The sequence below is a fragment of the Anser anser genome (assembly GCF_964211835.1).
Source record: "Anser anser genome assembly, chromosome: 24".
NCBI lineage: Eukaryota > Metazoa > Chordata > Aves > Anseriformes > Anatidae > Anser > Anser anser.
This window is the reverse complement of record NC_139745.1, coordinates 7,007,221-7,023,187: the sequence shown is the minus strand read 5'-3', so window position 1 is coordinate 7,023,187 and position 15,967 is coordinate 7,007,221. Positions and strand designations below refer to the sequence as shown.

The 15,967-nt window shown below is 42.3% G+C and overlaps 2 protein-coding genes across 5 annotated transcripts; one reads left to right on the top strand and one right to left on the bottom strand.

Moving 5' to 3' along the window:
* Positions 1–385: 385 nt before the first annotated feature.
* RBBP4 (RB binding protein 4, chromatin remodeling factor) lies at positions 386–8,603 on the bottom strand. 2 transcript variants are annotated; one of them, XM_083810013.1, is made up of 12 exons: positions 8,426–8,603; positions 7,790–7,937; positions 7,237–7,382; positions 5,788–5,961; positions 4,734–4,849; positions 4,412–4,572; positions 4,175–4,301; positions 3,990–4,067; positions 2,787–2,863; positions 2,623–2,680; positions 2,400–2,510; positions 386–1,526 (listed from the first exon to the last, which is right to left on the bottom strand). In XM_083810013.1, exons 1-12 carry the CDS (start codon positions 8,439–8,441, stop codon positions 1,461–1,463), a joined length of 1,278 nt encoding a protein of 425 aa, XP_083666139.1. In that variant the 5' UTR covers positions 8,442–8,603; the 3' UTR covers positions 386–1,460. The 2 variants fall into 2 exon arrangements, with proteins under 2 accessions (XP_083666139.1, XP_083666140.1); XM_083810014.1 differs by having other exon boundaries at positions 7,790–7,934.
* A 151-nt stretch (positions 8,604–8,754) lies between these two features.
* On the top strand, positions 8,755–14,995 carry ZBTB8OS (zinc finger and BTB domain containing 8 opposite strand). Of its 3 annotated transcripts, XM_083810074.1 has the most exons (9): positions 8,755–9,009; positions 9,632–9,723; positions 9,875–10,055; positions 11,472–11,496; positions 12,074–12,195; positions 12,423–12,505; positions 12,893–12,945; positions 13,201–13,237; positions 13,617–14,995. In XM_083810074.1, exons 3-9 carry the CDS (start codon positions 9,968–9,970, stop codon positions 13,701–13,703), a joined length of 495 nt encoding a protein of 164 aa, XP_083666200.1. In that variant the 5' UTR covers positions 8,755–9,009; positions 9,632–9,723; positions 9,875–9,967; the 3' UTR covers positions 13,704–14,995. The 3 variants fall into 3 exon arrangements, with proteins under 3 accessions (XP_083666200.1, XP_083666199.1, XP_083666201.1); XM_083810075.1 differs by lacking the exon at positions 8,755–9,009 and having other exon boundaries at positions 9,620–9,723; XM_083810073.1 differs by lacking the exon at positions 8,755–9,009 and having other exon boundaries at positions 9,585–10,055.
* Positions 14,996–15,967: the final 972 nt, after the last annotated feature.

Genomic DNA, 15,967 nt, shown 5'->3' with positions numbered 1-15,967 from the left:
AGGTGTCCAACTATTCACGCTGCAGACTACATAAAAATATATCATTCTTGTGTCAGGGCTACAGGCAGACCCAATACTCAGACAGCAGCACACCTCAGGTGGAAGGCACACTCCCTCCCGTGCATTCCCAACTGCTTGGAGCTATTAAGTGCTTACTGCACAAAGCAAGGAGCAGAAACAGGAGGAGGTGGTGTTGAAGAAGCATGCATTATAAACGTAAGGACTAGACATACCAGCACCTACCCTCTCATAGGGCACATACAGGTAGAGATTACGCCCTTGCTTTATGCTCGCTTTCTCTGCTTTCTGAAGAAATAGTTCACTCTCAAGAAAACAGTCAATGCAGAAGGAAACCATCAGCACAAAACCACACAGCAATGCAGCGTTTATGTAGAAAAAATTTATTCCATCTGAAGCACTTACACGCAATTAGTCATGAAGAACATGGAGAGTAACAGGTTGCTGGTGGAACAGGACACCCTAGTGGAAGATGGGCAGGATCTAGTGGTCAAGGACTAACTCCTAAAAAAGGTAGTTCATCCACATGTAATTTGCTTTACATGTACCAGCTACCAATGCTGTTTTAGATTACGGGACATGCCTTCTGTGGGACATCAGCTGGTAAAAACATACACCTTTACAACTTGGTGGCCCCAAGTTTTTAAAACCATTTCACAGAAAGGAAAGAAATATATGTGAAAACACAGCTCAAGAAACACACAATAGAGCAAGATACATGGAAGGTGAACAATGCTCTGCAGGAACAGCTGAATGTATCCAAACTGCTGTCACCCAGCAGACCGGAGAAAAGGGATAGGACCAAAGGAAGGAATGAAAAACCCAGAATTACCAGTAGAGAAAAAAAATATAGAAAGAAATCATTTCAGTTCAAGTCAGAATCTGCTAGTCTTTTTTTGCCTTTTTTTTTTTTTTGTATCTGCAGAGGCAGAAAAAGCCACACAGGTACAGATTAACTAAAGGAATCACAAGACTTCTGAGCTGTACTGAACAGGGCAAGACCTTCCACACTCCATTTCTGAACTGCCAGTGGATTAACACTTGTATCATCTCCATTGGCTTAAGCATATTCTGGCAGCTCTACTGATTTAACTTTTGTTTAAATTAGGCAAAAGCCGTAGCAAGCTAAAGACAAAATAAGGAGAAAAAAAAAGTTCGCTCTGTATGAGGAAAGCAGCTAAAACGGGACAGCCAGCTCTATACACAAGAGGTTGCTGTAGGAAATATGACCAAGGAGCTACAGTGCGGAACCAGCTGAGTTGGGCTAAGTGGGCTAAGCCCTTTCCTTAGGGAGTACTCACTGTCTGGGATAAAAAGCAGTTGATGGTATCTACAGAAGGATGGCTGAACAAAGTCTACGTGTGTCTCAAAACCAGTGTTAAGTCAGTATCGGGTTGAGAAGGAAGAGAAGGAAAAAGACTAAAAACAGGAAGAGTTATCATCTAGGATCCTTGACCTTCTGGATCCACACTTCCTTCAGGATCTTCATCATTGTATATGTTTTCTGCCTGCAAGACAGAAGCGGAGGAACTGACGAAGCACTTACCACCTCATTTAACAGGACTCCATCTGCTAGAACATTTCCAGAAGTTCTGGCAGGTTTTTATCTGCACGTGTAAGTTACCTATCCCTGATCCCTCAAGGCTATTTAACATAAAAGCTGCAACACAGATTTCTTTTTGGATATAGCAATGTCTTCAAAACATTTGAGAAGTACCCTAAGTTACTGCATGGAGCTTGTGGAAATCTGACTTCTTAAAAGTAGAGACCACTGCAGGGCTTATTTCAATTAAGACTACTGTGCATATGTTTAATAGATCCTTTACTTTGCAGCAGCACCTTCCAGAAGAACTATATAGAATGCTGCTAGGACAAAACCTCTGTGAACCAATCTATAAATAAACCAAAATTAGAAGAATGGTCCTTTGAGAGGTTATTCGAACTGCACAAGATTGTTCTCCAAAACTTTCAACAGCTGGTAATTTAAACTAGCAAGCTTTTTCTATTCACCCCTCTCCATCCACAGGGGGATATTTATATCATCTGCAAACATTTGTTAACAACAGTAACTAACAGAAACCTTAATTTCACTTTTTTTTTTTAAACACACTGTTTTCATTCAAGCACAAAAAGAAAAAAAATTACTTCTACACCAGTACTCCTTTTTTTTTTCCTTTTAAATAGAGAAATAAAACAATTTCTCAGTATTTGTAAACCCTTGTTTCTACCAAATCTAAAACAGATTTCACAACCCATTTGAGACTTAGGCAGCTCTACAAAGCAAGTCATTCTGAGAGCTGTAAATAAATCAGGAATGCTGAAATTCAGGCAGTTCAACACTCTCTTATCTACCACTTCCTGCACTTTCCCAAACAACTTACCATTTGCCAGACTTGCATGATATTATCTTCTGATACAGAACAGATTACCCAGGGTTCATTGGGATTCCACGAGAAATCAGATATCTTTGCAGTATGACCACCATGAATAAACTAGTACAGGAGAAAGAAAAAAACCAGTGGTGGTGGTGGTAACATTTTCAAATCTATGTTACAGACATGAGTGACATAGGTCAAAACGATCAATGAGATTCAAAAGACTTACCAATAGCTCTGGGGGACCATCTTCAGCATCCTCAGGGGACTGTTCTTCTCCAATTTTACTTTAAAAGAAAAAATGAAAAGGTTGTGTTTATTTTGTTGTTGTTTTTTGTGATGCAGTTCATCAATAATATTTTGTCATGACAACTTGACTAATTTGGGATTTACCTCAAGTCCCAAACATTTAGCCTGCGGTCAGTGCCACTGGAGGCCAATATAGTTTCATTATGGGGAGACCACTGAACCTGCAGACAAGGATGAATTTAGAAAGCAAATTAGTTTTAAGAAGCCATAACATTGCTGACATTCACAGCAAACACCGCTGTATCTTACGAGAGCTTTATGAAAATGCAAATCACTATTAACTCAAAATATAAATGTGCCCAATAATTACATTCCTAAGATAGCAATTAGTTTATATACTCACGAGGCATTTGAGCACCAAAATGGTACCACACATACCCTCTCCTCTAACAAACGCCACATGTTAAGAAGTTTAAACAACTCTCAAGGATATTAGCTACTCCTTAATAAGGACTGCACGAATATAAACTACAGATTCCTTAAATAGTAAGTATGGTTTACACATGAAAAGAAAATCGCTGCAATACAGCTTAACTGCCCAAAAGCTCACATTAACCATGGCTGCTGGAGATAAATCTCTCCAAAACGTACCACTCACTAGGATCACAGGATTACAAAAGAAGACAATTCTGCATACTAACCTGACATTTAAGACTCTAGTTACCTCTAAATAAAATTATGTACAGAATCTTTTAAGTACCAACCCTTCTACAAAAAAATCCATCTACATATTTTGGTTCTGACTAATGCATGAGCTGGAGATGGAAATATTGTAACTGCTAAGCACATGCTACCAGTGATGTTAACTTTCTATATTTACAACCAGCAAAATTAGCAATTATTTTTTGTCACAAGATGGTCCAGCAGTCCCCTTTAGTGACTACCAGCTAAAGCCTTCTTACAGGACCAAGCTGAGAAGATGAAAACACTGCAGCCATTTCACTGTGCCTCCCTGCTTCAATCTGCTACCATGAATAATTTACATTTACTCTGTACTGCTAGTATTTCACTCTTAGCATTGTGGACAAAACTCTCAAACATTTCCTTGTTACATTCTGACCCTGGCTTTCTGGATACTCTAAACTGTGCTGGAGTTGCCCCCCACACAGAAAGCTACACATCTCTACAACAATAAACCAGAAAATTATAAGCAGATGAGAGAAAAGAACACATGAGACTTTTAAGCACAAGTACACTTAATAAAAACATAGAGGAAAAGAACACTCTCCATTTTTCCCAGCCGTCTAAGTAGAACTAAGAGCATAAAAGAAAGATATTTTGTTATACCTGAAATATCTCATCTTTATGTGATTCAAAGGAGTGCAACTTCAGTTTTAAGTTCCTCAAGTCCCATAATGCGACAGTCTAGTCAAAGACACAAAAACATTTTTTTCTGAAGTAACCAATATAACACATCTACATTTACACATCAGAAACTAAACAAATATGTTCCAAGTTCAAGGCAGACCTACCTTGTCGGCTGATCCTGTAGCCAGGATAAACTCACTGTAGGGATTGAAAGAGAGGCAGTTGACTTCAGCTGTATGAGCATCCACCGAGTGACTAGGTTTGGAGGTGTTGTTTGACCGAGTATCCCAGCTGTAAGGAGAAATAAAGGCTTAAATCCCATTTTACTGATGGACTTGGGGACAGCTGGGAAAGCAAAACAGACAGAAGTGCTCAGTCTCTAAAGACATTACCCCACTTACATCATGAGCTTCTGATCATCAGCAACAGACCCAAAAAGAGATTCGTGGAGCAGGTGCCAAGATACATCTTCCACTACCGCCGTGTGCCCTGTGAAGATGGTCTTCGCATCCACCACTTTACCTTCTTTTGGAACAGCACTAATATCCCACAAACAAATAGTCTTAAAAAAAAAATAAAACAAAATAAATTTGAATCTTGAGACAGAAATTCTCTTCACCTCCCCTGCCTCCTCCCCCTCAAAAAGAAAAACAGTTTTAACCCTTTGCCGAGGGTCACAAATAAAGTGCAGGTTGTACCCCAGCTAATATTTAAAGTACTCACATGATCATCAGAAGCACTAAGCAAATGCCCACTCAGGTTTGGGTTCCATGACAGCCCATAACCTTCTTTCTGGTGTCCACGAAGACGCAGATCAGGGTTACACTCTCCAGAAGGGTCTGTAAAGCAGCAGCATAAGAACTCCAATGCTTAGTATCACTTTCAGTGCATCGTGGAATACCTGGCATTAAGTTCTACCGTGCTTTACTAAACTTCGCTTTGTATTTCCAACAGGATGCCTCCTTGTTCTTTCGAGCATTACCCCCAACCTACGAATCACCTCATTAAAACAAAAAGCAGTGAGACAGCACAGAGCAGGTCGTCTGCTTAGCCCAATAGACACACACTGCAGATTTTTTCAAAGCTGCAAATTTTTAGGCTGGATGACCTACCAGTGGCCCTTTCTAAATTAGTGCTATGCTACCTGCTGAAGAGTCAAAGAAGCCCAGTAGCCACCTTCATACCCTGGCATGACACACCTGGTCTAGCTGGATGAAGGAACAGCAGCAGCCCAACTCAATTACTGCTCAGAAAATTCTTCCTAAATATTCTGCTGGTGGAATATTGTTCTTTCTCTCTCATCATCTCCAACCCTACTTCAAAAGCGATAAATACACTTCTGATCTTCCCCGTAACTGGCAGAACTAGTTACTCTCTGTGATCTTGCCAAGCTCATCAGTAAATGAGAGGTAATATCCTTACAGATCAAGACAACAGTTCAGCTACCCAGCAGATCATATCATTTCCAGCAAGCCACCTTCTACCACTCCAAATACCATCACATACACTGACATGGCAAAACACAGGAAAACAGCAAGAGAAAAACACGTACCTTTGTACTGATACACATCAGCTATGTACGTTCACGTCTCTACAAAATAACCTTTTACACTAAATGCCCACTTTCCTCTAAAATTACAAGTGATATGCAACCCACAAGAGTTTTCAACCTCTTCTGCACTACATCAGCTTTTTCTTAAGAATCTTTTCTTACGAAACGGCTGTCATTTATATTCTAATGACCTCTGAAGCACAGACATGACAAAGATTCAGACACCTGGCTTAGAAGGGTGTTTGGTGTAATCAAAGACGAGGACATCGCTGGATGGAGTCTTTGTGGCAATGATGCAGGGGTTCTGTGGCATGTAACGCGCTCTGTTCACTTCGCCCTCGTGATTTATCTTGATTTCGATTTCAATTTTTCCACTAACTGACCCAAAGCCTCCAAACTCTGGGAAAAAAAAAAAAAAAGGAATTTAATAGTTGTAAACAATTACTCATTTTCAGATCAAGACACACAGATCCAGACTCAGTTACTGGTACTACTTATTCTGGGGGAATAGTCACAAGAACATACAACTAGAAGAGTCCAGTTTTCAAATGGCACATTGCCTTAAATATCTATATTTATAACATAAAAATATCAGGACTTCGGTTAAGTTTAGAGACAGTTAAAGACTGTTTTCTCCTAGAACAAAACAAGTCCCAAATTCATCCCACTTAAAATTCTTATCTGTAATGAAGATATGTGCTGTATATTTAAAATTAATGTATTGTAACATCACTTTCAAATACATCAAAGCTCAGCATTGCAGAACAGACAAAATTGTGGTACAAAGAAATTGCTGCACAAGGTCTGAAACGTGAAACTATGTAACTTGCTAAAGTCACCTTATATCTCTATAGTTAGTTACAGTAACTTACTATTTTAAGGAACTTGCACAGCAACATTCTGGCAAAAAGAAGGTTTGCAGTTTTTTTTTTTTTAATCAGAATAGTGTATTTTTGAAAAATATCAAGATAGAATAGAAACTAAGTATTTATTAGACAACATTGTGTTCATCGATAACTCTAAGAAGCCCAAAGATCAAAACACAAATTGCATAATCCAGGCTTCTGGTAAAAACAAAAGCTAACATTAGGTCATTGAGGACTTTCGCCACATAGAAAGATTGATTCAAGCACACAAAAGTGAGAAGTGCCTAACTTGCAGCAATGCTGACAGCCAACTAAGATTACAGAAAGCATCAAATTCAAGGCTGATACGCTGAACAAAATACAGTCATCTTTTTATCCAAGTCAGGCTGGCACAAGTATCAGGCAGCAGAATTCAGACTAGAGGAGAACATTTGAAGTGATACACTCCTCTGAAATAAAACATCCTTTTACGTGAGTGACTTTCTCACTGAGTTTATGTAATGCAAAAGTGATGATAAAAACCAGGTAAGCAGTACTCCAAGAAATTCATTGTCGACTCATGATGAAAAATAGAGGGGTGAAGTTTTTCCCTGCTTACTTTTTCAATAGGTCTTCCAAGACATTATGCAGATACATCAAACACAGTATTTGTCCATTAAGTAAGGATACCACTTAGAAATAAACCGACCAGTTTAGGAGTAGTATCTGAATTTTATTACCTGAACGTTAAGAAAAAAGAAATATTCAACTGATAGGAGGAGAAAAAAATGGTTAAAACTCCACCTGGTTGACACCTATGCTCCCTTACCTCCCTTCTCACTATCATAGTGCGAAGCATCAAACTGCGCATCGTCATTCGGCAGCTGCACGCTAGCTATCACGAGATGATTTTGTTCATCTGAAGTATGGGTGCCCAGCACTAACCGATGAATACTGAAGTCTTTGCCCTCAGGTCTGCAAGAGAAGAGACTTACATGAGAAACAAAAGGGGTTCACACAAACACTGAGCTGACTGCAATAGCCTTTGATTATAATGATTATACTGAAGTTATATTTATATTTACTAATACATTGGAAGAAAAGAGACTTTTGTTTTCAAAGAGGGTGAAGCGGAAGGAAGAAAAGCATCAAATCAAGGGTGTGAAAATATCTTCTCAGTGATAAAAGGTTTTTATTTTCCTAAATATAAAAGTGTCTGCACTGACTCTAATATTTGTGGTCCTCAACTTGCTGCTGGCAAGGCAAGGACGCAAAAAGCAATTAAGACAGAAAGGAATCATATAATGCCTTACTTCAACAAAAAAATATAAAGGATCCTAGATTTACTATTTACCGTGGTTTAACGAGAAGGAGCAGCTCACCTTGTTACATCCGGCAGCCACTGCGCAGTCAAGCTGGGCCATTCCAGAGCGTGGGTCATAACCAAGTCGTACAAGAAGGGAGTATTCTTCTTCCATATTTTGTACTCTTCGTTGATCACGCGTTCTTCCACTGCATCATCAAAGGCTGCTATTTTTTTTTAAAAAACCACACGTTAGCGTTGTGAATACAGTTATAATACACACACAGTGTCACAAACGGGCACTGAGCGGGGAGCCCAGGGCCGGTTTGTGGTCACACGGCCCTGCGGGCACAGCCCCGGGCCCCGAACCCCGCTGCCTCAGGCGCTGCGGGGCCCGGAGCAGCCCCGGCCCCGTGCAGGCGGGGGCGGCCCCGAGCTGCTACCGAGCTCCTGGGCCCGGCAGCCCGCGGCTCCCCGGGCCCGGGCCCGGGCGCGGCCCCCCCAGGCCCCCCTCATCCCGCCGCAGCCTCACGGGCCCCGGGAGCACCGCGGGGCCTCCCCCCGCCCTCCCACGGCCCGGTGCAGGCCCCACAGGCCCGGCGAGGCCCTGCCCGCTGCGCGCCCCCTGGCGGAGCCGCCCCCGGTCCGCGCAGGCTGTCCCCGAGCGCGGCGGGGCCTGGCCGGGGCCTGGCGAAGCCTCGGGGCCGGGCCGTACCCTCCTTGTCCGCCATGGCGGGGCGGCGGCGGGCGCTGCGGGGCCGCGCGGAGCCGTCGGGCCGCGGCTCTATTGTTCCCTGCCCCCGCCGCCTGCCGCCCCGGCGCGCCGCGCACCCCCGTTCGCGCGCCAACGCCGCCCAATCGGCGCCCGCCGCCGGGAGGCCGCGGCCAATCGGGGAGCGGCACGGGGCGGGGACAGGCCGGCCGCGCGAGCGCGCGCGGAGGTCACGTGGGAGGGAGGCCGGGAGGGAAAGGGGGGGGGGTGAAGCTCCCCTGGGAGCCGCCATTTTGCGCAGGGGAAGGGGCGGGCGGCGAGAGCCCCTCGAGCAGCTCTTAAAGGGGCAGCGCCCGCGGGCAGGCCCGTGGGGGGGTGGCGGCTCCCGCCGGTACCGGGGGCAACGTGTGGGGCCTGGCCCGGTCCTGAGCGCCTCCAGAGCACCCCCTGGGGCCCTGCGCCGCCCGCAGTCGCCCATCGTTGCGTTTTTCCCCCAACTCCCCTTCACAACGTGCAGACCTAGCTTACCTGGAAGCGGGAACCCCGTGTGCTGCTGCTGCTGCGACTAGCAGCGAGAAAAGGCCGAGGTGCATTATTAATAAATATTATATGGCACCTACATATCTATTGTTTGTGTTGTTTGGGGAAGTCTTGGGCTCAGCTGTGGGTTAATCTGAAAACGCACAAAAATATTGAGAAAATGAGAATAATTACTGTACCTGAAAATCTACGGTTCTAATCTCAGGAAAAAATAATTAGCCTGAAGTTAATCAGTCTCCAATCTAGGTCTGTTCAATTTACAAATGTAAGCTGATGTGAAATGGAGCAACTGCTAAGGTCTGATCTGAGAATCAGACTTCTAATTTTTTTTTTTATGAAATACACCCATACCACTCTCAAAAAAAAAAAAAAAAAAGGAATTCTGGGGGAAATGAACACACACGCTTTTATTTGCCATGCCCATTTTTCTAGGATTGAAGCCTTAAATGAAGTCCCTCTCTTGAAGGGAAAAATACTTTTTTTCTTTAAAGCTGTATGTAAGGTTTTCCATCCCAGCCTGGGGTCTGAAGGCGGTAGGTGCTCCAGCTTGCTGTGTAACGTACCAGAGGGCTGAGTACCCTCAGCTGTAAAACTTAGAAGCCAAGCTTACCTGAAGCGTGAAAGTTTAATTTGCTTTATAGCCGTTTTCATTATTTTTCATTATTACAGTGTTTTGAGGATGAATCAAATGCCTGGTGCTGTACGCCAGCAGAAGAAACGTGGTCGCTCCCTCACTGCCGGCGTGCGGCTCCTCTCAGCCGGTGAGCCGAGCGGGGCAGGACTGAACCTTCCCCAGTTCTGGCAGCGAGCAGCGTAACGTGTTTGTTTTAAATACACCAGCCTGCGTACGGCTGTTACCGAGCCGCTGCCAGGTGAAAAACCGCCTGAAATCACTTCTCCCTTTTGCTGCAGCGGCATCACGGGAGGCACGAGGCTGGACGTAGGCGGCGGTGGCCATGTTCCGTGCGACCAGGAAGTGAGCGAGCGGTGCTCGGCCCGGCAGCTATGGCAGGCGATGAGAGGGACTACAACCTGACGGAGGAGCAGAGGGCTGTCAAAGCCAAATACCCCCCGCTCAATAAGAAGTATGAATGTGAGTGCTTTTAACGCTGTCCTGACACGGCACGTATGTGACGGCGCAGTCGGGGTGGGGGAGAAAGGAAGAAAGCAGGATACGCTGTTTAGGTGCTTGTGGGGTTTTGTAATGTGCGAGTTTTGTGGGTTTAGACTGCGGGATACATCTGTAGTTGAAAATAGATGAGATATATGCGTTTCTCTTTATAGAAGGTAGCTGCCTTTTTTTGTTACAGGTGCTAAGGAAATGATATGAATAAATTAGTTAAGAGACTCAGGTTGAAAACTTTACCCTTTTGAGCTATTTCTTAGCTAGACGGTACATTGTCTACTTCCCTTATATTAGAAGAGATAATGAAGAGTGTGTTGGTCTTCTGTGTTTTTTTTTTTTTTTTTTTTCTTCCTCCTACATGTACAACTACAGGATCATTATTTCTTGTTTTCCCCACCCCTGGAATGACTTCTAAGAAATTTCAAGCCAGAGCGCGTCAGCCCAAGGGCCATCGTAAGGCACTCACAGGAGACCACAGGGTGTCTGTTTTCTGTTTGAGCAGTGTCTGTTTGGAGGGACAGTTTATACTACTCTGTTAGAAGATGTATTTTTAGGATGTGTTCAGATCTCTATTCGATAGCAATGCAGAAATACGGTGACAGATTACAATAGTTACGTTGTTTCTATAACTGGAAGAGATTTTATTCTTCTTTTACGTTCACTGGAATTTGTTTGCTTTAGAGACAGTTGTTGAGAAACCGTTAATAGTGTGGGAATGATCTAAACAGCATCAGAACAATCATTCAGTTGGAGTGATCACAGCGTGGCATATTTACATCCCAAGATAGCCCTGTTTCTACCAACCTGGCACTATTTTCCATTTCTCTCGTTTCTCTAAGGGAATATAAATGATGTTAATGTAAAACTTGATACATGCTTGGGATGTTAAGCTTATGCTATTAGTGAAGATTGCTTTATATTTTGTATTACATACTTCTAAAAATTCTCCTTTTTGCATAATGGGTGGTTTTGGGTGTGGACAGGTACACTTTTTCACTGAGCTGTAAACGTTTGCAAATCTCATCCTCTGCATGAATAATTTTAAGTCCTGCAGACTTCAGCAAAAACTCTTTATTGTTGGTTAGTTATTTTTTGTTGCAATTAACTTGTAGAAGCCTGTTGCATTACAACAGCCATACTTTGAACATAGGGCACATGTACATGTAGGGCACTGACATAATTTGTATTAAACACAATTTTTCTTCTATTGAGCAGAAGGCTTTACCTATGCTATTTTTTCCTAATACACTGGAAAATAGATTATCATTGTTTAATGTCTCAAGATGAATGCAGAAAGTTATTGTTATAACAACAGTATTTTTTTATCCTCATTTTAAAGTATATGTGGTGATGTCATGACTTTTCTTTTTCCTTCCTCCTCAGATTTGGATCACACAGCAGATGTGCAGTAAGTATGGGCAGGTGGGATTTATCTATATGACAAATGGATTATTTCTTACACTGCTACAAGTTTGGGATGACTGTTGAAGACTGGTTACAGATGTACACCTTATGGAACTAGGAAATGTCATGTACTGAGTTTTTTGGATTGTTTCATTTCTGCTCTTCAGAGGGCATAGAACCACATACTTGGTTTCTTTTCTAAAGTATTATTGCTGAGGTGCTTCTGATTAAGCTTCTGTTCTTTGGAAGCGTCTTTTGAAATCTTTTTTTAAATGCTTGCCCTTACAACAATTTTTTCTTAGTAGTCTACTTTCATAGATATCAATTAGCTATATTGCAAAAGGACGTTCCTGTTGTTTGATTAAAAAAAATCAATTTTCTCCCAAGAAATTCTTCTCACATACTGTAAGAAGAAAAATCTATGTGATCTACTCAAATGCATAGGTATAGACGAGCATTTCTGTGCAGTCACTTTCTTTGTATTTGTTCTTATGTTCACATTTCTCACCTGCATAATACTCTTATTTATCTATTTATTTATTTATTGTTACGATGTGGTAAATTATCCTGTGTCTCTTTAGGCTGCATGCATGGGGAGACACTTTGGAAGAAGCATTTGAGCAGTGCGTTATGGCCATGTTTGGCTACATGACTGATACAGAGACTGTGGAACCTCTGGATACCGTAGAGGTAGAAGCAGAAGGTAAGGCTTTTTATATTGGAACTTTATGAACCCTGCAGGTGGAGTGTACTAAAATCTTCTGAGTTTTTAGATGTAGTTTTGTAACAGTTGATGAAAATTCAGTTAAGCATAACTAATCTGAATCTTCTAGTGCAGAAGCTGTACATCAGCTGTACTCTTAAAAATGTTTGGGTGTTCTTACTGGGACAGTCAACTGACTGACTACCTTCTCTGCTTCAATCATGCAGGGCATGACATGTTGTCTCTTCTCTTTCACTTCTTGGATGAGTGGCTGTATAAATTCAGTGCTAATGAGTTCTTTATACCCAGGGTAAGTGTTCTGTTTTGTTCTATTTCCATTTTGTGGGACAAGTCAAATCTCTGATAGTACCAGCTCTGAATGCAGTGTCCCCTTAGGGAAGAAAAAGGGACACAACAGATCACTTAGGTGTAATGCAGAGAATAAGATACCAAGGCACAAAAAATTCAGAAGCAAGCACTTAGCTTTGTTTCCACAAAAAACAGTCATTACCTGCCATTATACCTCAGTGGCAGCTCTGCTGTCTGTATGTTCCAAGTAGCAGTATACGTCTTTGAGAATGCTCAGATTTTCTGGTTTTAGATTCCATTTAAACAGTGGAATATTCTTGTTAATGAAATATTGTGCCTGAAGATAGAAGACATTGCTAACACATTTTTTCACTTGCTTTCTCTGCAGGAGGTGAAAGTGCTTTACATTGACCGAATGCAATTCAAAATAAGATCAATTGGGTGAGCTTTAAATGATTAACTGAGTAATGAATATCTTCCACTGAAGACACATATTGCCCTCAGTCGTTTCTCTGAAATACTGTGATGTACTGGGAGGGCACTGATGCTTTCTAAAACATGGATTGTGGACTCCTTTACCATTCTTTGAGGCTTTAAATCAAAGTCTCACTGTCCTATGCTTGTCAGTGAAACTAGCTGTAACATTTGATTAAATATTACCAATACGATCACCTCTTTTTCTTTTTGCTTTTAAAGGTGGGGAGAAGAGTTCTCTTTACAAAAACACCCTCAGGTATGCAGTGATTCACCTGTACATCTTTATGTTTTAGGGGTAGGATGGGGACAGGGTGGTGTCTTCTAAGTCAGACCTCTAAGTTGGCAAGAGATCCAAGTATAAACATATTTGAATGGTATCACAGGCACAACTTAAGATCTTACATCCTGCTTTTTTTTTTTTTTTGGTGAATACATTTCTGAACTGTTGAGCTGATGCTTCCTTCATGCTGGCAAACTCAATGGTTGGCTTTTTTTTTTGTGATGTACGATAAAGTAGTGAAACAGTTGATATTCATAATGTTTATGTGGGTTTGGTTCTCACATCGTTATCACAACTGCTTGCTTAGTCTTATTTTGCTTAGAAAATTCATGCTTTTGTGTCTTTTTCACTCTAGGGCACAGAGGTCAAAGCCATAACTTACTCGGCAATGCAGATCTGTGAAGAAGAAAAGCCAGAAGTCTTTGTCATCATTGATATTTAAAGCAAGAGAAATTTAACTAAGCGGATACTTGTCATTGGCTGACAAAAGTCCCTAGAAAACTAACCCCCCATGAAAGTGACTAAGGAATTCGCTAATTCAAATCATAAATTGAAGGGGGTTGTGGGAAATGTTATCCTCTATTTTGACTTGAGGATGGTGAGCCAGACCAATACCTGCATGCCAGGAAAAAAAGAGCTAGTTGGGTCTGGGGGCGGATTTGAGAAGAGAATTATAGGGGTTGAAAGTCTCTCAGGAATGCTGGTAGTCAGCTTTTAAAGCTGATATGTGTGTTGGGTGCTGTATGAACTAAGATAAATTAATGGAGCTGCTAGCTAAATACTAGCTTTTTGTAGGGTGGCAGGAGATAATTACATGACTTCATTTGCAAATTTAAATAGAATAATTTTGAGCTCTTTTGTATTATCTAAACGGTCCAAAATATCTTCAGTGGATCAGATTAAAAGCTTTTGTTTGAAGGACACCTAAGGAAGTAAAATAATTTTATAAATTCAAAAAAAAAGTCACGCCACCAGGTGGTGCTGACTTCCTGGAAATAAATTTCCAGATGAAATCTTAAAGTATGTGACTGTGTACAAGGAATACTAATAGCATCTATTATCCTTCTAAAAAAGTAGACAGCTTTGCTGCCACTGTAGAAAGGAATTCACCAGATTCTCTGCAGGTTTGCTCCTAACTATGTCTTGTGAAAGCTGATTCTCATCTTTTAGAAGAAGCAGACAATCTGGCTCAGCTCCCATTTTTTTTTTGCAAAGGACAATGTAGAGCATCAGGTGGGAGGACTGTGCATGGCGATTCACGTGTCAAACTGACTGTTTTTGATTATTACACTGTTTTTTTCCACCGAGAGGAGTCCACACATTTAATCACTTCTCAGTTAATACAGCATTCTGAGACTGTGTGCCTAACCCCTGAAAAGCTTCTTTTAGCTTTTCCTTTAATGTCAAACACTAGAGTTGAGTTCAGTAAATCAAAAATAATTTAAAAAATGTTTTGTTTTAAATCACGGGACAGCAAATGTGCGTTACCTGCCATTGCTATTCAAATGTGACATAGGCACAGTGAGTAAGGGAAGGTCTGCGCTGCCATGACCTGTTTTTATGGTAAATTCTAGAGGTGCTTTGCCACTGGAGGTAATGTCTCATCTTTATTTTGCTGTAAAACCATCTCAAATAGACCAGACAGTTTTCATTTCCTATTGTGAAGATGAGGGATAAAATCCCTTCTGTTTTTTGAGAAAGCTTCAATGCTGAAATAAAACTAAAAAGAATTAATGGATTTGTGTGTATAACTTTGGCTGTGAGTAACTTTGGCTGGTGGATTTTTGAGTCTAATAGATTACATTTGCGCTTTGTTCTCTGCTGAGATGATCAGACCCATGTTTGAACAAGTACGATTTTCACACAGCGTGTCTTCTCTCCCCTCTGAAGGAGTCCCAGGGCTCCAGCACATGTCTGTGGTGTCCTGCTGGGACACGGGACAGTGCCAGCACGGTGGAGCTGTGGAGAAGGAGCGAGACCTGGCCCTGTCCCCACCCCAACGGCCCGGAGCCCCCAGTGGCAGCCAGGGCAGGCTCGGGGTCACCGCTCCGACCCCTCACCCGGCCCAGCGCCGCTACCGCCCCTCAGCAGCGGCTTTGACACCTTATTGGCTGGCTGGGTCAGGTGACCGCGGTTAGCCAATCGGGCGTCGAGTGTGAGGTGGTTTTGATCTCCACAGCGCCTGAGGCGAGTGTGGGGCCGTGAGGTGGGTGCAGGGGGGAGAGGTTGGGGTTTCCTTTTACCCCCTTTCCTTTTTTTTTTTCCCCACTGAAAACGATAGAAGGGACGTTAATGCAGTTAAACTTTAACTTGGTAGTGCTAAAAGGCCATGTACGCCATCAGTCACAACCTGTAGTGACACCATAAACCGCTCTGCTGTTACAGATGCTGACAGGAACTTAATAGAAAAGCACTTAATTGTTACTCATTTATTTTTTTCAATATTTAAATACTGTAAAACAGGTCTTAAATTCTCCATTTTAACAGCTGCAGGAGTGACAGGCCTCAGTAAGCAGGTGTTTTCTCAGCTGGCCATATTCTTACCCAGCTGGAGCCCAGCTCAACACTACCTGCAAGCAGTTACTTCGTAAACGTGCTTCAACAGCAAAACCTCCCTTTTTTGCTGTTAGTTGAGAAAGCTTTTCATGTGCAGTCCCTGTGAGATCAGCTGGAGGCAGTAGTGGCAGTTCTGGGAGTGGTTCAAAG

Excerpts from the sequence above, each read along its gene's own strand:
- RBBP4 (XM_083810013.1), bottom strand. Across the intron at positions 5,962-7,236 it reads CTATGATAGTGAGAAGGGAG|AGTTTGGAGGCTTTGGGTCA; the intron begins GTAAGGGAGCAT and ends TTTTTTTCCCAG. Across the intron at positions 4,573-4,733 it reads TTAGTGCTTCTGATGATCAT|ACTATTTGTTTGTGGGATAT; the intron begins GTGAGTACTTTA and ends TTTTTTTTTAAG.
- ZBTB8OS (XM_083810074.1), top strand. The coding sequence starts at position 9,968 with ATGGCAGGCGATGAGAGGGACTACAACCTGACGGAGGAGCAGAGGGCT. Across the intron at positions 11,497-12,073 it reads GATCACACAGCAGATGTGCA|GCTGCATGCATGGGGAGACA; the intron begins GTAAGTATGGGC and ends GTGTCTCTTTAG. Across the intron at positions 12,506-12,892 it reads ATGAGTTCTTTATACCCAGG|GAGGTGAAAGTGCTTTACAT; the intron begins GTAAGTGTTCTG and ends CTTTCTCTGCAG.